A 27,128-nucleotide genomic window follows, 5' to 3' on the forward strand; every position below is an offset into this window, starting at 1 on the left:
GACTGTACTGAGCAACATGACACTAACTTCGGCTGACTCATTTGTGACTTGTTCGCTTGGTGTTATACAAGATGTTCTAGTTCATATCGATGGTTTGAACTTCCTTGCAGACTTTGTGGTAATCGACATGAAAAATGATTCAAAAGAGCCGGTGATTCTCGGGCGCCCATTCTTGGTAACTGGGAAGGCAAAAATAAATGTGGAGACCGGTGAGTTAATTCTGAAATTTAATAAGGAGAAGGTTTTTTCCTTATTACTTGAAAGATCTTTTCTTTCCACCATATCTTTGGAGTTAGGTAGAAGTACAGTTCTTAAAGTATATGAAAAATACTAAGTTTGGGGTTGTGATCGGTCACCATTTACACTTAGTTTTCATCATCCATCCAACATCGAATCTTCAAGAATTGGTAACATTTTGTTCTTTATTTTAGTTGATTTCTAAAGTTTATCGCATTTTATAAATTTCTGCTTGTTTCATGTTGCATTAGTAGTTCATCTCTTTTTGTCGCATTTTATGCGTTTATGTGTAGTACTGTTTGGTTTCCAGGTTCAATAATCAGCCCGAAAGATGCGTACCGGAAGAGTGGAAGTCAAGGACATCATGCAAAGCGAAAAAATACAAAAATAGGGGGCTGACACGGGTGCCTGTGTCAGCAAGTGCAGAAGAGAGATGGTGGAATCAAGAATCCAGGGGGCTGACACGTGTGCCCGTGTCAGCTGACACGTGTGCCCGTGTCAGCAAGGGCTGAAGTTTGGAAGTTTACAGAGATCCAACACGGGTAGCCGTGTGTTGTACCTCGAAAAAATGAGAACACGACTTAAGCGAAGCGTAATCGCACGCTCGCAATGATGGACTGAATAAAGTCGCCACCGAACTTTATTTATTCCTAAAAAGGAAAGGGGGAATATCGATAAAACCCAAGACAAAACAAAAATGATTACGGTCGTCACAACCAAATCAGGGTTCCGGAGTCGATTACGCGAGGGGAAGGTATTAGCACCCCTCACGTCCGTTGTACTCAATGGGAACCATTAGGTTAGTTGTGTGCGTTATTGTTAGTTTGAAATGTTAGGCTTTAAGTTATTAGGTGGGAAAGAAAGAATAAAAGAGAGGAAAATGTTTTTGGATTTTTGACGAAGGACTAAACCTAAGTTTTTTATTAGTGGGCCTGACAAGATTTACAAATCCGGCTCCTACGTATCTCAACAGAGAAATCAAGGCTTACATAGTTCTGGGTAGAAAAATGTTTGTTTGTTGGTCGATTTTAGCGAAAGCTACTTTGTGTCAAATCGACGAAAACATTGTTGGACTACCCAAAACAGCTGGAGAAACATTGCCTTGCATTGTTTTGAAACAAAGTACCTTTCGCTTGAGAAAGGTTTAAAAGTCAATCGCCCGGCGGCGAGAAAAAGGTTTAAGAGTCAATCGCACGGCGGCGAGAAAAGAAATTGATTGGTTTGATATGTTTTAAGTAATGGCGAGAACTTGGATGAGCGAGATATCCATCTCGAATCCTAGTCTCAGGAGTGCGTGGTATCCACCACATTCCATTTCCATCTTATTTGCAAAAATGTTTAATAAGAATTAAGTGTTTTGAATTTGATTAAGAAAGGGTTTGAAGAAAACTGCATTGACAATTTTAAATGAGGACGAGAGCTAAGATAGGCGGGGCATCCACCTCGAATCTTAATCTCAGGAGTGCACGGTATCCACCATGTTCGATTTCCATCTTTACTTGAAAAGTGTTTAGATAGGAATTAAGTATTTTGGGTTTTATTATGAAAATGGCTCGATGTTGGATCAAGCATTTGATGAGCGATTTAGAAAGGTTTGAATGAGTGTTTGAGAGAAACATAATAGATAAATTTGGATGATGGCGAGAGCTAAGATAGGCGAGACATCCATCTCGAACCCTAGTCTCAAGAGTGCATGGTATCCACCACGTTCCATTTCCATCTTTATTGAAAACGTCTTTAAATATGAATTAAGTTTTTTGATTTTTTATTATGAAAAATGCCTTGACGTTGGATCAAGCGTTTGATGAAAGTTTAAAAGAAATGGAATGGAATGGGAGGGAGAAATGGATTGATTTGTTTATTGAGAAAATACTCGACGTTGGATCGAGTCTTATTTTTGATCTTTTTGAAATGGTTGATTTTATTCTTGTGTTAGTAGCTAACTAAACAGTCAAACAAATAAAGAAATGAAAAGCAGTAAAATTATTACACATCGGGGGAGTGAGGTACATTTTGTCAAATGGGGATTCAAAGTACTGGAATAATTAAATCGGGCCCAAACAACAAATAATGCAATGTATGAGTGTAAGTGCAAGAGAACTGTCTCATTGTAAGAAGGCCCAAGAGTAAGCCATGTGAAGAAAATAAATAACACAACAAGTTATATTTACAAAACACTCAAAAATTAAATTGAAAGAAACAACATCGGGACGTGCACGGATAAAAATCAGGATGCGAGGAGGCGAATCAAAGTCACATAACGCAATGACGTGCAAGGAAAGTGGAAATTGAAAAGCAGACAAGAAATCTAGATAATGTGCTCAAAGCCGGTTTTCACATATTGACAATAATTGAAATGTCATATGTGATTGATCAAAACGCGCGAAATACTATTCATGTATCGATAAAAATAATCATGGATAAACAACATGGGAATTGTTGAATCCATAAATTAAAATTGATGTTTAACAATTAAAATAAATAAAGGGGTAAACATTAGGAATAATGAGGGGATTAAAAATAAATCTGAAATAGAAATTAAAAGTGCTGCTAAATCAAATATGGCGCCCATGGGTATTGAACCCAGGACCAAGAGCTTGCCAAAGCATCCCTTTTACCAACTCCGCCGTATAGGCATCCTTGTCATATGGTTTCAAGCGCTAATACATAACATAAAAAAACGCACTTTAAATAAAACACAAAGTTAAAACATTAGTAGGTTCTTGTAAACATATTCATCTTAATCCAACGATCATTTTTCTTTCCATTTGAACATCAAAATTTTACAACAAGATAACCAAACAAATGGAAGCTTCAAGGAAGCTAAAACGGAGAAATGGAAATAGAAACTCAAAAAGGAAACTAACCGGTTGCGACGAGATTGACTGACGGATGTAGGTAAGGTTTCGTCTGAACCGGTCTTTGATCTTCTTGTTCGTTCTTCACCACCAAGAAAAACGATGGTTTCTTTTCTCCTTGCCGTCAACTCCTTTTTATTTATTAGTGAACAATAGCGGCTCCTCTCCAAAATTAGGGTTCTCTGTGAATAGTAATTTCCCTTTTATATGCTACTCATCTCTTTCCTCAGCTGTGTTTTCTGTTGTGTAGTGGAGCCTGTTCGTACGGAGGGTGCTTGGAGGTTTTTTTGTCCTCACCCCAGATTGGTGGTCCCTCCCTCAATTCTCTTCATTTTGAAAACTTTAATGTTGGTAAGAAAGGTTTTACCACTGTAAACCTACTTAGATGAAAATAGGATGCGTTTTTTACTCGAATCAATTTTGTGTGTTATGTGTTGCAGCAGTCCTGCTTGGAAATTGAATGATGTTTTGGCATGGTTTTCACATGACTTTGGGTGCAATTCATTCGGAGGTAAAATGTTGCGGCATTCGCTTTTTACTGTGAATTAAATATTTTGCTCGATACTCCACATTTCCAGGAATTGAATTGTAGAGCTTCCTGTAGATAGTGTCATACCCAGACGAAAGGTTATGTTCCATAAGGTTCAATTCGTCCATATAGAACGCCCTGGATGGATAATGAAGAACTCGGTTTTCTTTATTAAAAAATTTAGCTCCAAATGAAATGGCTCACAAACTGGAAAGTCCTTCAGATGATGCTTGGTATCTAAAACAGTAATGAGGGGAAGCCGTGGTACTGGAGAGATTCTCGTATGACCCTACATGAAATGACTGTAATGAAATGCCTTCCTTGCAATGATGATTCAATACGTAAAAGAGTCACTTTCAAGTGCTCTTTCTCATCTCTTTGATCAGCATGAATTTTAGTTTGGCATATTTTCAACAGATCATCCAAAGCAGACTTAAAGTGAATATCTAAAAGCTCGTTTGCAAAATGAATCTCTTCATCACAAGGAATATGCTACTTTGGAATCAACCTTTCATCAGTGGAAAAATATTTTATGCTAATCTACTCTTCAAGAGCAGCAACATCAGGGTGGCTAAGAACACACTTATATTGGTCTATTGGATAATAGTGAATCTGACTTCCAAGAAGGGACCGAAGAAGATGATCAACAGCCCCATTAACCTTCCAAGATGGTGAGTCAAAAGCCCCAAAAAGATAGCTTCAAAAGCCCTATTAACCTTGTGGCGGAGGAGATGTTCGGGATAGACAACTTTTGTTGGATGTCTACTAATGCAATATCAGAAGCTTCAAGGCTTGTAGAGGTTTTGGTTCTACAGACTGGTATGACTTTATTTGGGAAAGTATGTTACAGGAACAAAAGCGATCCTGTGTCAAATCTTGCAGCAAAGCAAGTTTTAGCGGCACACTAATAATAGAAGGATGTGATTCTCATGTTGCTGCCATACCATCTCCATGTTCTAAGAAGCATAAATCCAATGGCATTATAACAGTGGAAGTTTAAACGAGACAAAGTACTGTCGGCGAATCCCCTGCCGATAGCACCTCAAAACCACCTGCGGCTTCGCCACCACAACTGAGTCGCACGAATTCCCGTGGATTCTATACTACAAACCGTTAACCTGTACAAGTATCACGAACATTAAACTGAACCTCATCCGGAACAGCCTTGCGGTACCTTCAACAAAATCAGCAATCTAACAATGTTCAACAGTCGTCGTCGTCTAGGCTTAAGCAGTGCTCCCAAATCATTAGGCAGCAACAACATCTTCTTGCTCAGCAGTAACAACGGTTCGGGAAATAGTCATCAATACAGTGATAACATACCACTTCACTTGCTGCAGCAAACTCGTATCGGCCTGAAGAACATCCTACAGCTGCACAAACCGGTTGGGCCGATAACTTGCAAACCATGAGCAAAACTGCAATGCATATCAGTTGAACCAAGCCTCACACTTGCAAGTAGAGATGTCGGCTCCAAGTCGTGCTCTGTTGCATTCCCATTAGCTTTTGCAGGAGATTGAGAATGCGGTGAAGCCGCACCAACATTTCTCCTAACTGTAATCCTCTTTGTCCCAGTTGTAGCTGCTGCAGATTCTCCACAATCACTATTATTACTTTTATCCGTTACAAATGATGTAACAGTAGCAGGAACATACACCACTTTTGCAGGCTTAAAGCTAGTACTGGTGTTGTTTCTTGCGCTGTGTAATGTGGAGGTATCTGAAGATCTTCTTACAGGCGATATACTAAATCTCCTCTCTATGCTGCTTGAACATTGTTCCTGCTCTCTTTCTCTGCTCGGCGTTCTTCTTCTTATTCTTCTTGTTCTATTTCCATCCTGTGAAAGTGAGCTTGGTGATTGAAACTGCAGTTTCTCTGCAGGCTCCCTCCAATCATCCTCATGCGAATCACTAATCTTTTGGTCCTGAAGAATTTCTGCTGAGTCTCCCACAATGTACAGGAATCACATCCATATCTTCTTTAGTACAGCTCGAAGTTCTCATACCTATTACCTCAGCTGCTTCATCACGGCTCTTCCTGTGTTTGATGATAAAAATCTCTTTTTTCACTTGCCCTTTATGTTCATGTACTGAATCATCCTTCTTCACCTTCAGTTCTGGCTGTGTTTCCACTTTTCTAGAATCTGAATTCAAAGCATTCATGACCAGTTCAATTCGTATTATCTGTGCAAGCAGCCAAGTCACGTGATTTGTCCTAAGTATATGATGATCACCCTTGGAAAGACGTGACACCAGCTTGTCCACAAAGTCAACAAAATCAATGCACCCACTTTTCGTAAGAAAAATAAAAAATATCAGAGAAGACAAGCCAGTCCTGCCAGCAATTTATCTCTGAATTTGTTAATTTGGATAATTCTACAATTCTATCAATAACTGCCTCACAAATCATCTCTAAAGAAAAAACAGCACCAACAATAATTCCTTGAGATGAAGGCATGTAGCAAGGAGCCAGTACCAGTACCCGTCTCCACCAATCAGGTGAAGGTGTGGTACAGAGAGCATGCCTGATGCAACATACAACTCTCTCCCAACCCAAACTTCCCTTCTGAATAGAGGTTGTAATATCCTCTCCGTGCAATGGTTCTCCAAGTACACTTAAATATGACAGTGGTGATAGTCGCAGGTGTGCTACTGCTTCGCTTGAAATAGTAGGTGTGGTATGGTTTAGGATTCGATGAGTCCCAAATGTAGGGCAATGAAGATGCTGGTCTAACATTTGCATGTGCAAAGCCATCATATCTCGTCTCCTGTGGATCTCCAAGATAAGTGTAAATAATGTTTCATCATCGGGTATATTTTCTATGAAATAAAAATCACTCCGTAATAATTCATAAAAGGGAACCCGACATTTTCCCTCGTCAACTAAAAGCCATATCACATCCAAGCAACTATGTAGCCAAGCTATTACGGTTTTGTCAAATCTGCATGACTTAATAATATCAGATTCATCAACTCCATGTTGTCTCTGGTCCCAATTCCCCAGCAAATTCAGCATATGGTTGAAGATTTCGGCATATGTCACAGGTTTTAAACTGAATTCCAGACCAGTTAAAATGATTTTGCAACATAGCTGTCGAAGGCTACTGTTATTGATATCATTATTTCTAACAGACGGGCTGCCTCTTAGTTTAAACTGTAATCCACTCGAGGAAATATCAGATGATTTTACAGGAGATAGAGTTGCACCAGATAACGGCTCCATCGATGACTGTGCAAGGGAGCCAATAGTATGGACAAAATTCAATGGAGATGCAGGATTTCCATTAGGAAGATAACGTCTTACCGTGTTGGTCGCTGCACCAGTAACATGTTGAAACAAGACCACTCTATGCTGAAACTATTTCATCTTTGGTGAAACTGTCTTCTCGAGAGCCAATCTTATGAAGATCAAGGCCTACAGAAGGTGTTTGAGAAATCCCGCCAATGTGATGCTTGTTCAATACTGAAGGTACAATTACACTGTAATGTTCAGAAACGGTAAGTATGATCTCAAGAAATGTTTGCCCCGGTGCACATTCGAATTGTAAGCTTCATAATAATTTGCAATGCCTTTATAATAGTTGTAGGCTTCTGAGAAATTGTTGCTAATAGTAGAGAAGACGTTAGAGTAGCTTTAACAGGAGATATTATTGCTCTTGCTGGTTTAAAAGACACTATAACAGGTGAAACGTTGTGTGACCCTGAGAGTCCGGTCGTGCTTGAGCGGATGGACTTCCCTGATCCTGTGATTAAGATTGCAATTGAACCCAAAACTAAAGCTGATATTGACAAGATGGCAGTTGGTTTAGTCAAGCTTGCACATGAAGACCCTTCTTTCCACTTCTCCCGTGATGAAGAGATAAATTAGACAATCATTGAAGGAATTGGAGAATTGCATCTGGAAATCATTGTTGATCGCCTTAAAAGAGAATATAAGGTAGAAGCTAATGTTGGAGCTCCCCAAGTAAACTACAGGGAAAGCATTTCCAAAATCTCACAAGTGAGGTATGTGCATCTAGAAATCGCATCACCACAACAACATTGTCTTCGTTTGCAGGCTGTTCTGAATTCTTTAGTGGCTCCAATATTTCACTTTTCTTCAATGTCCGTGACTTGGTTAAACATAAGGAAGTGTATGCACGAAGAATTGTTGGATCCTTTTGTTCCATGAATAATAAGAATTGCTTCCAGCCAAAAGACCTAGAAAATAAGTGACTTCTAGTACGGCTCATGAATTCTTTGGCATATCTCCGTGGAAGCTTTCTTTTTTTCTATGGGAAACATTGTTTCGAGTTGCTTGTAGATACGTTAGTGAATGTATCAACTTCCACATCTATTGTAACAATTCCAAACATGTATATGTGATGCGAATGAAAGAAAAATATTTCTTTGTATTTTAGAATTTCCATGTACTCGTGTGATGACACTCTAGGATTATGAAATAATCGCATGACTATGATTAAATGAATGTGAGGACACTCTTGGACATGAATTAAATGATTGTAACATTAATGAATATGTGAGTTCTCAAATATGGGTGAATAGTGATTTCCCCATGTAATGTGAAAAATTCGAACATAAAAATTCGAACATGAACGTGAACCGAAGACATGTGGAAAATTATTTTAATCATGCATGAATGAAATGATTGTAACATGAATGAATAAAGGATCTTTCAATATGAAGTGAAGAGTTTAAACGTGAAATGGTCATGAGGAGAAATGGAAATGACTGATTGATGGGAAAAAAAATTCAGGGCCAAAATCGGGGTATGACAGTTGCCCCTATTTAAACATCCTCCACTAGAGGAAAATGAAACATCACTTTTTATAGGATCGCAGTGGGGGATGGTTAAATACCATGGAGACCCAGATTTTGATCTTGAAAAATGCAAATGCTATGATATGATATGCATGGGTGAATGACTCTTTGTTTCTGAGTTTATTTGTTAGGGACACGGTGAATCCTTAACAGGAGACGCTACTGGACAGACCAATATGTGGGGAATACTGATGGTCCACAGGGAGACAGACAAATAGGGTAAAACCAACTCGCTGGGGATAACAATCCTGCTGGAGAGTCAGACACATAACAGGGGAGTACTCAAGGCGAAAATTGACAAATGACACTTGGAGTACAAGAGATTTCAATAGTAAGTTCACACATGACTTACTAATGACTTGAATATTTTGAGGAAATTTCCACAACAAGTTCATACATGACTTGACGACACTGGAACAAAAGGTTCAGCAACAGGTTCATACATGGCCTGACAACACTGAAATAATCATAGAGAAAGATTCTTTAAAACAGGTTCATACATGACCTGGTAATACTGGAATAAAAGCTCAACAACAGGTTCATACATGACCTGACAATGCTGGGGAATATCAAGAAGTTCTGACAGCAGATTCAGACATGACCTAACAACATCAGAAAAATCAAAGAGAGTGTATCAACAAGTTCATACATGACCTGAAGATAACTTGAACATTCTTGACAAATCTGGAGATCTCTTACAAGAAAGTCATCCGATCAAAATTTCTGGAAATTACTGTCAATGAAAGAGTCAAAATGACCACTTTCCAGGAAGTTCCAGTTACACTTGAACTCCAAGGGCGTTGGTGACGACCAGACTTAAAGATACCATTTACAAATGGATTTGACAGATGTTGGTGACAACCAGACTTTAAAAGGATACTAGTTACAACTGGATTTGCCAAATGTGCACCAGTTACAACTGGACTTAACAGACAATGCCAATAACAATTGGACTTGCAAACAAGAACGGTGATAACCAGACTTATCATACCATTTACCAATGGATTTGAAAGTGCCGGTTACAACTCTGGTTTGGGATACCAATTACAATTGGATTTAAGATAAGATGTTGGTGACAACCAGAATTTAAAGAGATACCAGTTACAACTGGATTTCAACATTTGAGCGCCAGTTACAACTGGACTTAACAGATAGTGCCAATAACAATTGGACTTGCAGACAATGCTGGTTACAACCAGATTTATCACACCATTTACAAATGGATTTTATCAAAGTGTCAGTTATAACTGTGCTTGAGGTACCAATTATGATTGGATTTGAGACGAGGTGCTGGTGACAACCAGACTTTAAAGAGATACCAGTTACAACTGGATTTTAACATTCGAATTCCAGTTACAACTGGACTTAACAGGTGATGCCAATAACAATTGGACTTGACAGAAAATGTTGGTGACAACCAGATTTAAAGAGATACCAGTTACAACTGGATTTTAACATTTGAGCGCCAGTTACAACTGGACTTAACAGATCATGCCAATAACAATTGGACTTAAAACAAATGCTGGTTACAACCAAACTTTAAAGGATACCAGTTACAACTGGATTTGGTCAAAGACACTGGTGACAACCAGGCTTAACAAACGACGCCAGTAACAACTGGTCTTAGAGGTCAAGGGATACAATCAACAACGAGACCTGAGATTACGCAAATGAGCGCGAAGCACTTCGGGCTATGCATGATTTGGATTTTGCTTATATGCATGATGTATGAATAACCATGATATGCAAATGTTGACAATATGAAAACTGGAGATTAAGTAAGGCTTTATGGAGATACTGAATCCTCAACACCGATAACTCAACCGAAGGAGTGAGTAAATGCATCAAAGGAGGATCTATCAAGCTGAACAGTTACAACTGGCCCAGAAAGAATGTTAAATCCGTGCTCTCTGGAGATATGTGTTAATCATCCAAGGGAAGTCTTGCAACTTGAGACTTGCGAGGAAAGACGAAAGGTTTCCTTTTAATATTTCCACATGTCAAAGAAAAATTGTGTTTCTCAATGTATTGAAAAATTCTTTTTGAGTTCAAAATTTCATTATTAACAAATAAATGACATTTTGCATAACTAAGAAAATCAGAGAAAAACAGCAAATGATAGAATTTGATAGGTAAACTTGTATTTATTCAAGAATGGTAGCACACAAATGGTGTAGCTCCGTGGAATGTTACAAATTTGAAAATGGCAATAGGGAAAGGTTTACATTGAATCGCAATGACTAACTATCCCTAATAACAATGACTCCACATAACCTCGCTTCTGAAGGGAGCAGTTGAGTTGATCTTCCATTTTTAGCTCTTCTGTGTTGATTAGTGACAAGCTGATGTAGTCTATGCCTCTTGTCCCTAATTTTTTCCTGGATCGCCCTTTCGGGTTTTCGATCCACCGGGACGCTTCTTTTGGCCTAAGTCTCCCTTTCAGGTTTTCAACTTAGCGAACTACCATTTTTTTATCCCTAACTTTTGCTTGGACCGCCCTTTCAGTCAACCGGGATTTGTTAGGAATAGTATCTTTTGACTGCATCAGAGTTCACAGGGTGAATGAGCTCTTCGCCATCCATAGTTGTGAGAAACAAAGCACCTCCAGAGTATGCTCTCTTTACAACGTACGGGCCTTCATAGTTTGAAGTCCACTTCCCACGTGAATCTTTGTGTACTGGCAAGATCTTCTTGAGCACGAGATCTCCTTCCTTGAACTCTCGAGGACGGACCTTTTTGTCAAATGCTTTCTTGATTCGTTGTTGGTAGAATTGTCCATGGCACAGAGCGGTCATACACTTCTCATCAATGAGGTTAAGTTGATCATAGTTGTTCTAGATCCATTCAGCTTCATCCAGCTTGGCCTCCATCAATATTCTCATTGAAGGTATCTCTACTTCGACTGGGAGAACTGCGTCCATCCCATACACTAAGGAGAATGGGGTTGCCCCTGTTGAAGTGCGGGCTGAGGTCCGGTATCCATGCAAAGCAAAGGATAGCATCTCGTGCCAATCCTTATAAAAGTTTTCACCATCTTTTGCAGGATTTTCTTGATATTTTTGTTGGCAGCTTCAACAACACCGTTCATCTTTGGACGATATGGAGAAGAATTATGGTGGTCAATCTTGAAACTCTCACATAATTCTGTCATTGTCTTGTTGTTCAAGTTTGAACCGTTATCTGTGATGATCTTGTTTGGGATTCCATAGCGGCAGATAATCTCCTTCTTGATGAAGTGAGCAAGCACATGTCTTGTCACATTGGTGTAGGAAGTAGCCTCTACCCATTCAGTAGTGTTGGCAGTACATGCACTTTGTCAGCATAAATTTGACACTTATGACATTTTCTTGCATAGCTGAAACAATCGGACTCCATGGTCAATCAGCAATAACCAGCTCTCAAAATCTTCTTGGCCATGGCATGTCCAGTTGCATGGGTCCCAAAGGATCCTTCATAAATCTCCTTGATTAACATGTCTGCTTCGTGTCTATCCATGCATCTGAGCAGAACCATGTCATGGTTTCTCTTGTAAAGCACATCATTGCTCAAAAAGAATTTGGACGATAACCTCCTCATAGTTTTCTTATCCAACAGTGTAGCATCTTCTGGATACTCTTTACTTAGAAGATATCGCTTGATGTCATGAAACCATGGTTTACCATCAGTTTCTTCTTCAATCAGTTGACAATAAGCAGGCTCATCTCTTCGCTCGATTCGAATAAGTGGAGCTTCATTATGGAATCTTACTTGGTACATTGATGCTAATGTTGCCAAAGCATCAGCCACTTGATTCTCTACTCTTGGGATGTGATGGAACGTGATATCATCAAAGTATTCTATCATTTTTACAACATGAGCACGATACGGGATCAGCTTCGCATCGCGAGTTTCCCATTCTCCTTTGACTTGATAGATCACCAAGGTGGAATCTCCATACACCTCAAGGATCTTGATTCGGAGATCAATTGCGGCTTCAAGACCAAGGATACAAGCTTCATACTCTGCGACATTATTCGTACAATCAAAGCACAACCTTGCGGTGAAAGGGGTAAAACCACCATTTGAGATTTAGAGATCATGTCATCAACATAGACCTCTATCTCCTTGTGCATCATATCATGGAAAAGAGTGACCATAGCTCTTTGGTAAGTTGCCCCAACATTTTTGAGACCGAAAGGCATTACCTTGTAGCAAAAAGTTCCCCAAGGGGTAATAAAAGTGGTATTCTCCATGTCATCTGGAGCCATCTTGATTTGATTGTATCCCAAAAAACCCATCCATAAAGGAGAATACAACAAAACTTATAGTGTTGTCTACCAGAGTATCAATGTGTGGTAGAGGGAAATCGTCCTTTGAACTAGCTCTGTTCAGATCCCTATAGTCAACACATATTCTCACCTTGCCATACTTTTTAGGCACAGGTACAATATTAGCTACCCATTGTGGGTACTTCGCCACTGCGAGAAAACCAGCATCAAATTGTCGCTTGACTTCTTCACGAATCTTCAGAGCCATATCTGGTCTCGTTCTTTGGAGTTTCTGTTTTACTGGCGGGTAGTCTGGCTGAAGCGGCAGCTTGTGCTCTACAATGTCGGTGTCTAGACCTGGCATATCCTGGTATGACCATGCAAATACATCCACATATTCTTGTAGCAACTTAACCAATCTACCTTTGACGCCTGCTTCAAGCGTGGTGCCGATTTTGACTTCTTTCTTCTCATCCTCTATGCCAAGGTTGATTGTTTCCACTGGTTCTTCATGTGGTTGAAGGGCTTTGGACTCGTGCTCGAGCATCCTTGCCAATTCGTCGGGGATGTAACAATCTTCTTCACCCTCTTCTTCCACTTGGTAGATAGGGGAGTCAAAGTTATGAGAGGGAGTAAAGTCATTGGATTCAACGGGGTTATCATTTATTCTGCATGTTTGGATGATTGATTTCTTTTAGAAAAGTAAAAAATGAAAGATGCATAAATGGAAAGTTTTTTATTTGTTTTTGTTTTTTTTAAAAGATTACCATTTTCTTAAGAGAAAGCCAAGTAAATGAATAATAAGAATTTAACAAAATGCCTTTCATTCATTGATAATGATTATTTGAAAATGAAAAGGGGCCCTACAACATGATCCATTAGCCTTGGGCAGAGCTAAGGATTTGAAAGGAAAAATACAACAATTATTACTTTGACAAAGGAAAAATTTCGGGGATCTCAACCGCCTTCCAGTTGTTCAAAGTTGTCTCACACCGGTAAACCAAACATGGCTCATCTTCGTTTTCGGTGTTGTCTTCAATTGCATTTACCGCAGGATTTCCATGGGGAGGAAAAGGATTGTTCTTCACATTCGGTCCCATGTCCTTAAAAGACAAGATCTTGCTCTCAATCAGTTCACAAACCCTATGCTTCAGAGAGTAGCAACCCTCTAGGTCATGCCCGGGGGCACCTTCATGAAAAGGACAGTGTGCATTAGGGTTGTACCATGGAGGCAGACGATCAGGTGGAGGTTCCATAGGTCTGGGAACCACCAAACCCTTTTGCAATAGAGAGGGATACAACTTAGTGTACGACATTGGGATTGGATTGAAGGTCGCCCTCTCCACTTGCCTCCTATTCTAGTTTTAAGCATTTTGCCTTGGCGCTTGAGCTCTCGGCTGTTGATAAACAGGAGCTGTTGGTGCTTGTTGATGAGCTAGAGGAGCCGCAACATGTTGTTGAGCTGGAGCTGGTCGATAAACTGGAGGCGCTTGATAAGCCTGAGCAGGCTGTTGATTGAATGCAGGCGTCACAGCAGCTACGTATGGTTGTGGGGCATACTGGACGGGATACATGGGTTGTTGATAGGGAAATGGTTGTTGAACATACTGTTGAGGTGAATATTGTTGCGGTCTCCTTCTTGGAGGAACTCTTCCTTGACCAACAGTCACAACATTTGTTTCCCCTTCCTTCTTTTTGGGAAACCCTCCAGAGAACTTCTTTTGATTAGCGTTTGAAGTTCCAGCTACAGCCGCCAGTTTTCCATTTCTTACACCATATTCAACACGAGCTCCTATAGCCATCAGCTCGGAGAATCCCAGGGAAGCACTTCCAACCATATTCTCATAGAATTGGGGTTGGACAGTGTCGATAAATAGTTCAGCCAATTCTTTCTCAGCTAGAGGTGGTTCAACCTGAGAAGCCAGTTCCCTTCATCTTTGAGCATATTCCTTGAAGGACTCCTTGTCATGCTGGAACATGCTCTGCAACTGTCTTCTGTCAGGCACCATGTCCATATTGTATTTGTAATGTTTTATGAACGCGTCTGACAGGTCTTGGAAACACCTGATCCTATTCTGATCCAGATTCATATACCACTTGGAAGGAGCCCCACTCAAGCTATCTTGAAAACAGTGGATCATCAGCTTGTCGTCCTCCACGTGTGCAGCCATTTTTCGATAATACATGATGAGATGGCTCTTTTGACAAGTATGCCCCTTGTATTTGTCGAAGTCTGGAGTTTTGAATTTGGCCGGAATCACCAACCCGGATACAAGGCACATTTCTTTGGCAGCAGATCCAAAGACGCGGTCTCCTTCCAAATCTCGGAACTTCTTCTCAAGGAGCTGCATGTTCCCCTTTACCTTTCTGAAATCCTCAAACCTTACTTCATCACCAGCATCGGTTGAGTCGACAATCTAATACATGTGATTTTGATCTTCACAGTGAGGAATATGCCTAGCATAGGCAGCTGGTGGAACCATAATATGGATGACTGGACGTGCGTCGGTGTAAACCGGTAATGGCACGGCTTGTTGGACAGATTGCCCCATGTCGTGCACTACCTCCGCTCGGGGAACGAAGTCATAAGGTAGCCCATATGGAGGAAGGGTTAAGGGTAATGTCCTCTGAGGTTGGACTTCCACTGTTGGGCCCGTGGTCTCTGAAATCACAGTCGCTTGCGGAACCTCAAACCTGAAGGTTAACACTTGCAGCATTTCTCGCATCTGGGACATGCCTCCCTTGATTTCGTCTAGTTCATCTCTAACTCGGGCGCTCTCTTGCTCTTGTTTAGCCATTCTCTGTCTTACTCGTGCGCGAGTATTATACTGGTGTTGAAAATTCAGTGTGAAACTGGAGGAAGAAAGGGCGGAGTGAGACTCAATTTTGAAAATGTATGAATGCATGTATAGATGCATCTCGTTTGCAAAACTCTTGGTTCAAACTAAGAGTTTTGCTTTTTATGCGTATGCAATTAATGGATGGATGCAATGTTTTTTTTTGGTATAGGTTCAAAAGTCTGAGGTATGGATAAATCTGATTGCTTTCCAAAACGGGGTTCTCACCGGGTATGATCTAGGGATTTGTTACAAAGGATCCCCAGAGTCATTGATTCACAAGAATGTTTGACGCTTACGGAAAATACTTTCTAGTCGTCAACTCCAACAAGGGAATCTATTCTGGGTGAGGTTCTCGTACCGACTCTTACGAAGTATTCACCTCGAGAGTCCGCACTACGCAACCATCGACTCGGTTCTAGACAGGGTACTCAGAGTCATGGATTAAAAAGAAATGTTTGACGCTTACGGAAAATACTTTCCGATCGTCAACTCCATCTAGAGAATCTACTCTGAGCGAGGTTCTCGTATCAATTCTTACGAAGTATTCACCTTGGGAATCCATACTACGCAACCATCATTTCAAGTTGGCCAAAGTTTCAATGTTCTAAAAGGTTCTTAGAGTCATGGACCCCTTCGAAACATTGAAGCTTACGAGATATACACCTCGGGCGATAATATTTGCAAAAGAATCTACTCTAAGTAAGGTTCTCGTACCGACTCTTACGAAGTATTCACCTCGGGAGTCTGTACTACTCAACCATCATCCTATCTTATATCTTTTCACTCTAGACTCGGGTGTAGAGTCTTTCCCACATGGTTTGCAATCAAATATTCAAGTACCCAACATAGTGGAACCAACAAATGTATCAAAAACAATAAAGATGATAAAAGCGATAAATAAGGAAAAGCCACACAATTTAAACAAACAAAATCACACAAACGTCTTAACTAGGCTTGACTCACTTAGGGAACGATTATCCCCTGTAGAGTCGCCATCTGTCGTACCTCAAAAAAATGAGAACACGACTTAAGCGAAGCGCAATCGCACGCTCGCAATGATGGACTGAACAGAGTCGCCACCGAACTTTATTTATTCCTAAAAAGGAAAGGGGAAATATCGATAAAACCCAAGACAAAACGATAATGATTACCGTCGTCGCAACCAAATCAGGGTTCAGGAGTCGATTACGCGAGGGGAAGGTATTAGCACCCCTCACGTCCGTTGTACTCAACGGGAACCATTAGGTTAGTTGTGTGCGTTAGTGTTAGTTTGAAATGTTAGGCTTTAAGTTATTAGGTGGGAAATAAAGAATAAAAGAGAGGAAAATGTTTTTGGATTTTTGACGAAAGACTAAACCTAAGTTTTTTATTAGTGGGCCTGACAAGATTTACAAATCCTGCTCCTACGTATCTCAACAGAGAAATCAAGGCTTACGTAGTTCTGGGTAGAAAAATGTTTGTTTATTGGTCGATTTTAGCGAAAGCTACTTTGTGTCAAATAGACGAAAACATTGTTGGACTACCCAAAACAGGTGGAGAAACATTGCCTTGCATTGTTTTGAAACAAAGTACCTTTCGTTTGAGAAAGTTTTAAAAGTCAATCGCCCGGCGGTGAGAAAAAGGTTTAAGAGTCAATCGCACGGCGGCGAGAAAAGAAGTTGATTGGTTTGATATGTTTTGAGTAATGGCGAAAACTTGGATGAGCGAGATATCCATCTCGAATCCTAGTCTCAGGAGTGCGTGGTATCCACCACGTTCCATTTCCATCTTATTTGCAAAAATGTTTAATAAGAATTAAGTGTTTTGAATTTGATTAAGAAAGGGTTTGAAGAAAACTGCATTGACAAATTTAAATGATGACGAGAGCTAAGATAGGCGAGGCATCCACCTCGAATCTTAATCTCAAGAGTGCACGGTATCCACCATGTTCCATTTCCATCTTTATTTGAAAAGTGTTTAGATAGGAATTAAGTATTTTGGGTTTTATTATGAAAATGGCTCGATGTTGGATCAAGCATTTGATGAGCGATTGAGAAAGGTTTGAATGAGTGTTTGAGAGAAACATAATAGATAAATTTGGATGATGGCGAGAGCTAAGATAGGTGAGACATCCATCTCGAACCCTAGTCTCAAGAGTGCATGGTATCCACCACGTTCCATTTCCATCTTTATTGAAAAGGTCTTTAAATATGAATTAAGTTTTTTTATTTTTGATTATGAAAAATGGCTTGACGTTGGATCAAGCGTTTGATGAATGTTTGAAAGAAATGGAATGGAATGGGAGGGAGAAATGGATTGATTTGTTTATGTCGCAATGCAAAAAACAACCGACGGAAAAAAAAACAAGTTTACAGAGCCGCCACCGACGCTATTCATCCTATGACGGAAAGGAAGCGCAGGACTAACCTAAGAAAGGGAAAGGAACGGTCTTACGACAAGAGATTGCAAGGTACGGGAGTCGGTTACGCAAGGAGAAGGTATTAGCACCCCTCACATCCACCGTACTCGACGAGATCCACGCTCAAAAGAATAGGAAAAGGTTGCTAATAAACTGCTCAAAGAAATTGCACAAACTAGAATAATAAAACAAGTGAAAGAAGATGGAGGAAGTGGACTCGGCAGGATGTCACATCCTGGGCCTACGTAGTTTGTCAGAAACAAATGTCAGAGTCAACGTAGTTCGGGGAATGGGAAACATGCTCGCTAGGACCTCGCATCCTATGCCTACGTATCTTCTCTATCCAGAGTAAGAATCAGAGCACTCGTAGCTCGGCTAACGCACGCCGAAACAAAACACCGAAAAGAGACGCTGAGACGTCAAAAGAAACACTCCAAAAGGAAACAGAATGCCAATCCATGGACTTACATCCGACTCCTGACAATAACCACACAAAAGGAAACGGAATGCCAATACATGGACTTATACCCGACTCCTAACAACAACAAAAAACAGGAAACAGAATGCCAATACATGGACTTATATCTGACTCCGAACAACAACAAAAAATAGGAAACAAAATGCCAATACATGGACTTATATCGGACTCCTAACAAACAAACGCAAATCAGCGAACACCAAAGAAGAAAGGTTATCAGATTGACAAACTAATAGAGAGTCTGGAACTCGAGCCTAATAGTTGTCACACAAACACAAAGAGACGCTGAGACGTCAAAAGAAACAAAAGGTTGAAACAGAAAAAAAAAGGGCCCGGAGAGATCTCGCTCGATCTCCTGCCTACGTATCTCATCTGGTATGAGAATCAGGGCGACGTAGTTCCCCTTAACAGGGGAGAAACTCTCTCCTAACCAGAGACCAAGGAAACAACAAACTAAGAGGGAGACTAACTCGAGCCTAAAAGTTGTCATGCAAACAAATCCCTAGGTTGGGGTCTCTAGTCATGCATCTAACTCACATAGGAAGCAAGTCAGCTCAAAAACATCAACACCAGTGAACAAGTATCACACACTATATCCACACAAGAGGCCCAAACAATGGGTAGGCTTTAGTCAAGAGGGGTCATATCAACCTCGACAAACAAGCCAAACTGTAAGGGTAAACAGGAGCTCTTAACCACTAACATTGAGAGTTAGGGTGAAGCTGATCAAAATGGTAATGAGGATGAGACCTCATGCTCTTAACCCTGGCCTGGGTGAGCTTATGACAAAGAAAACGTGGGGATCCAGAAAGAGGGACCCTATTCCACTTGACTGACTCTATACAAAGATCTGGGGTACATGTTCTAGAGCATCAGCACGTAGTGCGAGCATAAAGAACGACTCACTGAATAACAGGGGATTGATTGCTAATCCCTTCTATCTGTCAATTGCCTCTTCACTTAGGAGGACTTATCAAGTAACATGCCTCACTTGGAGGTCTTTGGCACGAATGTAAACAAACACAATCAGAGCCTCATAAGGAGGACTTCAGCCAAAATGCCTGCCAAAAAGGTGACAGGACTTCCAGACTACATGGAGTAAGAAGGCTAAACTACCTTAGTGGTGTATCAACCACACTCCAAAGCTTAAGCAAAAGCAAAGCTAGCAAGCCACTAATGTACCTGTACAAAAGCTTAAACAGTTAATATCTCAATCAGAAAACCAACAGACAATAGTGGAACTTTCCAATATTTACAACTCAATGCAAGGCACAAATGCAAGCACTCAAATGAGTTCATCACATCAATTGACCTACAAAATAACAATAGTTAGTTCTCAAAGGTATTTGCATCTCACAATGTGAGACGAAATCCAACCATCAATGCTAAATGTCCAAACCTGAAACACAAAGCACAATTAGTTCATGTACAAAACACTAGTTCAAAGACTAGGTTCAAAACCAAACCCAATGATCAAAACAGAAGTCAATCTTTTGCATAATGCACATTCAAACATGTCACAAGCTGTCCTCAAAAGGACCAGCATCAATTCACAAGGCAAATGCATCAAATGATCAATGTAAAGCAAAGGCAAGACAATGTGCACAAAATGGACATCCAAGTTAGAAAATCCAAATCAAAACAGAAATGCATCTAATGGCCTTGAGATTTTTTATGCAAGCTACTCATGTCATGAATAAATAATGTGCAAAAAATTAGATCCAGAAGAGCTCAAATGATAGGTGAACAAAAATGCACAAATGCTACATCCAAAATGTGACACAAATTGTCACAACATATCTTCATGTGTCCAAAACAGTGATAGCATATGATAAAAATCCGAAACCAAATCCCAAAAATCATATCAGATGTGAAGATCCAACATGCCAAATTTCAGATCAATTGGATTAAAGATGAGCATTTCACAAGGCATTCATCATGACATATCAATTTAACACCATGTTCAATCAAAAATCACAAAATAAAAATCCAGAACCAAACAATTCATGAAATAAATCCTATAAAAAACTAGAGATCAAAACAAGAATGTGAAAAAAAAATTGGGATCAATTTGAAGCATCTTTCAATTTTTTATGATTTTTGAAAGTTGAACAAATAAAATGAAATAATGCATGGCAATGGAGGGAAAATGAAATTCAAATAAATCAGCAAAATGCGCTACCAAGGAATCGAACACGCGCGCTCAGGAAATGAGAATTTCAAAATAAATTCAGAAACATGCATGCCAGGTGTCGAACTCACGCCTGGAAGGTTAACAAGCGCCCAAAGTGAAACGCTGCGTTTCACTTAAGTGACATGGCGCACACATCATCAGTCAATAACAGCGTGGCATGGTCAAATGAATTAAAGCCAATAGAAAGGCCACGCAGGCGCGCCACATCACACAAACCCTAGGAACAAGAACCAGACGCCGGAACAGTAGTTCCGGTCGTCTTCTCCGGCCGTCTCCGGCGTAGATCAACATATTTTTTTCCAGAATTAAATGAAATCTATATGGTTCGAAAGCTCTTTCAATCCTGATTCTAAATATCATGTTCATTTAGTCTAGATCATCATGAATTGCACGGATCGAGTGAAAACATAATCATCATCAAAACTCTCATTGCATCATATGTGTTCATTTCTCAGCCAATTTCAAATATAAACACATCAACATGATCACCTAAGTGAGATCTACACAATTATCACAAGAAATTGGCAAAAGAGAGAGGTCGAATTCAACCTACTTGGAAATGGCAGTTGATGAATTCGTGTCCTTAGGCTCTCACAATCTCCAGATCTTCTTCCTCAACCTTCCCTTGAAGCTTTAAGCACAAATCACCACTTGAAACCACCTAGATCTAGCTGAATTTCAAAAATCCATTAACATGAAAGTGTTCTTGAACTGCACGATTTCAGGCTCCATTGAACAATCCAGGTGATGATTCTTGATCCATGATTGATGATGAACAAGATTATGCAAGGATATTAAAGAATTGTGTGGAAATTTTGAAGAATCAAAGAGAGAGAAAAATGGAGGGAAAATGGAAAATTCTAGATCTCAAATTCTGTTATGAGCAAAAACAGTTAGGGTTTGGCTTTTATATGGTTCACTAATCACAATGCTAATCCAATTTAGGCTTTGTTAAACATGATTAGTGAGAAGTGAAATGAATTGCAAAAAATGCAAAAGTGTGCTACATGGCCATGCAACATGTGAACAGTACATGCAATGGCTTCAAATTCACTTAAAACCAGCCAATGGTCATGATGGAATGGTTAAATTGCTTGTAGCTTAAGCCAACTTTGAAATATGGGATTTCCCTCCAAAATGCACATGTGTGAACAAATGGTCATATGAGCTTCTTCCATGCATGGCAAGGCTTGATTTGGAAAGTATTGATCACAAGGAGTATTTTGCAAAAAGGATGGACCAATTTGGAGTTTTGAATCAAAAGTTATGCCACTTTAAAATTCCATGTACACCTTGTGATCATTTGGCCATCATTTCTCAACCATCCATCAGATGATCATGAAATAGGAATTTTTGAAAAGGGGAGAGAGAGATCTTCAACTTTCATGCTCACCAAAAATCCATTTGAAACCTCTTTGATGTTGAAAAGTCAAGTTAAATGTGGACTAAAAACTTGCCATTTTTGGAAACTTGAAATTACAGGTCACTTTCCATTTTTGGAAACTTTTGCCATGCCTTCAAAATCTTCAAGATAGATGTTTAGAATGACAAATGGACCTCTTTTGAACATGATTGAGGTGTCTCAACTCATTTCCCCACCTCATAGCCCTCAGTTGACTGCACAGTTGACTTTTTGGTCCACAAATGACCTTGAAATGCCCTGATCAGCTTGAGCCTCTGCCACTTGGGGAAATTGCTCAAAAATGAAACCCTATCTCATGTAAGCTCCTCATGAAAATCATGTGATATTCATCCCAAGCAAATACCTCATCTCTTTGAGAAACCCTAGTTGGGAGAATGACATTGATTAGGGTTGACCAGAGGTCAAAACCCTAATCCAAAGGAACTTGAGGATAAACTCTGAAACCCTTGATGATGATAGAGCCATGATGATGGTAATATATCCTTGCAAACAAGATAATGCTCAAAACCCTTTGAAGAATCAGGAAACCCTAACTGAAGTCCAAACCCTGAGATGATTGATCAGCAATTCATGAAAAACCTCAGGCTTGAATCATGTAACTTCCCATCTTCTGAAAAGCTTTGGAGGATGACTTTCTTATTTCACATGATATGCAAAATGCAATGTCTAATGCTCTAAAAATGAAATGCAATGTATCAAACTAGTCTCCAGAAGAGGAGGACAATGAATCATGTAATAACCCAATTTTTAGGAATTAATTATTATATTATTCTTATTATATTGTATTTAATTATTTAGAGTGTTAAGTAATTAAGCGGTTGTGAGGTAGTATAATAATGGATTAATTAATTTAATTAGTGTGATAATTAATTATTTAGTGATATGAGATATAATTAAATAATTATCAATTAACCTAGTGTGCATAGTGAGTGGTTAATTATTTGAATTTAAATAGAGGTATTTAAATATTAGGTATTATTGGACCTAGTGATTAAATTAGATGATTTAAGCCCAACTAGAATACCATTATAAATAGTAAGAGTGAAGGGAGTGAGAATCATAATTCACTTGAGCACTGAAGGCAATAGAGAAAGAGGAGAGGGAACGTAAAGAGGAGTTAAGGTTTCCATCAGAGTTACAAGGTAAGGGGGGAAATCCTTACTATTATGGGTTAGTATGATTGGGTCAATGGGTAGGAACATGTTTTAGGTTGAAATCCTTAATTGGCATGAATCAGAATTATTAGGTTTTGATAAATACCCTTGAATTGTGATGAATAAATTATGTTAAAACTGTGAATGAATCTATATTTGGGTGAGTCGTAATTTTCTGAACGTGTAGCTTTTTACGGAATCGAAATCGGAGGTCCGGAAGTCCTCCAACGGCGAAAAATGCGGGTAATTCTGCATTCCGTTCGTTGTTAGCGCAGGAACAACTTTCTGTTTTGCGTTAACCGGTTAACACTGTTATGATAATTAAAAAAATTAATTTCTGTCTTGCGTTAACAAGTTAACCAAATGCGTTAACAGGTTAACACTGTTGAAATACTGTTAGAATTGCATTCTGTCTTGCGTCTACAGGTTAACCCAGGGCGTTAACCGGTTAACACTGTTGAAATACTGTAAAAATTGTATTCTGTCTTGCGTTAACAGGTTAACCAAATGCGTTAACGGGTTAACACTGTTTGAAAAGTGAAAAATTGATATTTAAATATTGTGTACGTTTTGGAATGGAATTATGTGTACATATTGGATGATTGGCCTATATTGGTGAATAATATATTGCATGAATGTGTATGTATGCCATTATTGAATTGTGAAAGGTTTATGATTAAGAATGTGTATATGTACCAATTGTGAGTTATGGTGATATGTGGATGTTAAGACGGTATAGGAGGTCTTAATTGCATATGTGTTGGTATGTGTGCATTCATTCATAGCATGGTGAAGCGGTGATCCTTAATTGGAAACAGACGTAGCAGACGTTAATCCTTGATTGGGATTAGGCATAGTATTAAGCGGTGATCCTTTATTGGAAACAGACGTAGGCTTTGGTCTTGTCCGGATCTGAAGTGTGGCTTGGATTCTAGATATTGAATCGGAAAGCGGTGAAACTTTGAGTTCACATTACGGTACCACATGCATAGCGTCACATTGTCTTGCATAGAGTCGTCTATAGTTATGTGATCATTGAATGCATGTATTGTTGTGAGTGTGATGTACATTGAAATATGTGGAATAATTGTCTGTTAATATTATTGACGTGATTATACTAAGTGTGATGAATTCTTAAATTGTGTTTTAATTCATTGTGCCTTATTATGCTATTTCATAATGATTTGGTATTCTCACCCTTTCTGTTTGAATGTTACCTTTACATGATCCTTAATTGGAAACAGACGTAGCAGACATTAATCCTTGATTGGGATTAGGCGTAGTATTAAGCGGTGATCCTTTATTGGAAACAGACGTAGGCTTTGGTCTTGTCCGGATCTGAAGCGTGGCTTGGATTCTAGATATTGAATCGGAAAGCAGTGAAACTTTGAGTTCACATTAAGGTACCACATGCATAGAGTCACATTGTCTTGCATAAAGTCGTCTATAGTTATGTGATCATTGAATGCATGTATTGTTGTGAATGTGATGTACATTGAAATATGTGGAATAATTGTATGTTAATATTATTGACGTGATTATACTAAGTGTGATGAATTCTTAAATTGTGTTTTAATTCATTGTGCCTTATTATGCTATTTCATAATGATTTGGAATTCTCACCCTTTCTGTTTGAATGTTACCTTTACATGGGTATCGTGCAGATACTGCAGAGTAGTATTGCTGGAGTAGGTGGACGGTAGCTCGCTCAAGATTAGCTGGAGAGTTTCCGTTTTAGTTTCAAATTAGGTAATGAGTCAATGCTCTGGTCATGTAACACTGGGTAGATTAGTGGTATTGAACTCGTATCTTATTTTGATATGCTTTATGTCATTAATTGTTTTATTTTATTTGATCATGGTATGGGACATGGATCATCTTATGAAATACATGAGTATTCTTTATTTTCCGCTGCGAACGCATATTGCTTGAATATTCATGAATGAGTGAAATGTGTTACTTCAAATGGCCAGGTGTATTGTTGGTTTTTGAAAAGTTTTTAAGTTTCGAAAACGTCGATGTGACGCCCTTTTCTTATATGTGTGTTTATTTACTCTGATTATATGCTAAATAATTTGGGGTAGAAAAAAGGGTGTTACATTAGTGGTATCAGAGCCTGGTTGACCAGTTGGTCAATAGTCGCTAATGTGTTACATTAGTAGCCGGTCGGTCCGTCCGACCAGGTTGTTTGGTTATGTTTGTTCCCTAGTATGTGACATGTGTGTGAGAACACTGTCGGTGCTTGTTTTATTTGGCAGGTTCAGAACTCGAGGATAAGATAAGGGAATCGTATCAAGAGTTGTTCGTCTGAGGAATTTTCGAGGACGAAAATCTTTTAAGTGGGGGAGAGTTGTAACAGCCCAATTTTTAGGAATTAATTATTATATTATTTTTATTATATTATATTTAATTATTTGGAGTGTTAAGTAATTAAGCGGTTGTGAGGTAGTATAATAATGGATTAATTAATTTAATTAGTGTGATAATAAATTATTTAGTGATATGAGATATAATTAAATAATTATCAATTAACCTAGTGTGCATAGTGAGTGGTTAATTATTTGAATTTAAATAGAGGTATTTAAATATTAGATATTATTGGACCTAGTGATTAAATTAGAAGATTTAAGCCCAACTAGAATACCATTATAAATAGTAAGAGTGAAGGGAGTGAGAATCATAATTCACTTGAGCACTGAAGGCAATAGAGAAAGAGGAGAGGGAACGTAAAGAGGAGTTAAGGTTTCCATCAGAGTTACAAGGTAAGGGGGGAAATCCTTACTATTATGGGTTAGTATGATTGGGTTAATGGGTAGGAACATGTTTTAGGTTGAAATCCTTAATTGGCATGAATCGGAATTATTAGGTTTTGATAAATACCCTTGAATTGTGATGAATAAATTATGTTAAAACTGTGAATGAATCTATATTTGGGTGAGTCGTAATTTTCTGAACGTGTAGCTTTTTACGGAATCGAAATCGGAGGTCCGGAAGTCCTCCAACGGTGAAAAATGCGGGTAATTCTGCATTCCGTTCGTTGTTAGCGCAGGAACAACTTTCTGTTTTGCGTTAACCGGTTAACCCAGGGCGTTAACCGGTTAACACTGTTATGATAATTAAAAAAATTAATTTCTGTCTTGCGTTAACAGGTTAACCAAATGCGTTAACAGGTTAACACTGTTGAAATACTGTTAGAATTGCATTCTGTCTTGCGTTTACAGGTTAACCCAGGGCGTTAACCGGTTAACACTGTTGAAATACTGTAAAAATTGTATTCTGTCTTGCGTTAACAGGTTAACCATATGCGTTAACGGGTTAACACTGTTTGAAAAGTGAAAATTTGATATTTAAATATTGTGTACGTTTTGGAATGGAATTATGTGTACATATTGGATGATTGGCCTATATTGGTGAATAATATATTGCATAAATGTGTATGTATGCCATTATTGAATTGTGAAAGGTTTATGATTATGAATGTGTATATGTACCAATTGTGAGTTATGGTGATATGTGGATGTTAAGACGGTATAGGAGGTCTTAATTGCATATGTGTTGGTATGTGTGCATTCATTCATAGCATGGTCAAGCGGTGATCCTTAATTGGAAACAGACGTAGCAGACGTTAATCCTTGATTGGGATTAGGCGTAGTATTAAGCGGTGATCCTTTATTGGAAACAGACGTAGGGTTTGGTCTTGTCCGGATCTGAAGCGTGGCTTGGATTCTAGATATTGAATCGGAAAGCGGTGAAACTTTGAGTTCACATTACGGTACCACATGCATAGAGTCACATTGTCTTGCATAAAGCCGTCTATAGTTATGTGATCATTGAATGCATGTATTGTTGTGAGTGTGATGTACATTGAAATATGTGGAATAATTGTCTGTTAATATTATTGACGTGATTATACTAAGTGTGATGAATTCTTAAATTGTGTTTTAATTCAT

The 27,128-nt window shown here is 39.0% G+C and overlaps 2 protein-coding genes across 2 annotated transcripts in view; both read right to left on the bottom strand.

The window, feature by feature from the left end:
* Nucleotides 1–4,870: 4,870 nt before the first annotated feature.
* On the bottom strand, nt 4,871–5,803 carry LOC127102021 (uncharacterized protein At1g65710). The gene is made up of 2 exons (XM_051039441.1): nt 5,553–5,803; nt 4,871–5,521 (listed from the first exon to the last, which is right to left on the bottom strand). The coding sequence occupies exons 1-2, from the start codon at nt 5,784–5,786 to the stop codon at nt 4,952–4,954; spliced, it is 804 nt and encodes a 267-aa protein (XP_050895398.1). The 5' UTR covers nt 5,787–5,803; the 3' UTR covers nt 4,871–4,951.
* A 98-nt stretch (nt 5,804–5,901) lies between these two features.
* LOC127102030 (mediator of RNA polymerase II transcription subunit 23-like) overlaps nt 5,902–27,128 on the bottom strand; it is a 30,212-nt gene continuing 8,985 nt past the window's right edge. The window contains exon 2 of the mRNA XM_051039450.1: nt 5,902–6,296. Within this exon, the coding sequence (XP_050895407.1) occupies nt 5,902–6,296 (395 nt within the window). The remainder of the gene's footprint in view (nt 6,297–27,128) is intronic.

This window comes from Lathyrus oleraceus, chromosome 1 (assembly GCF_024323335.1).
Source record: "Lathyrus oleraceus cultivar Zhongwan6 chromosome 1, CAAS_Psat_ZW6_1.0, whole genome shotgun sequence".
Classification (NCBI taxonomy): Eukaryota; Viridiplantae; Streptophyta; class Magnoliopsida; order Fabales; family Fabaceae; genus Lathyrus; species Lathyrus oleraceus.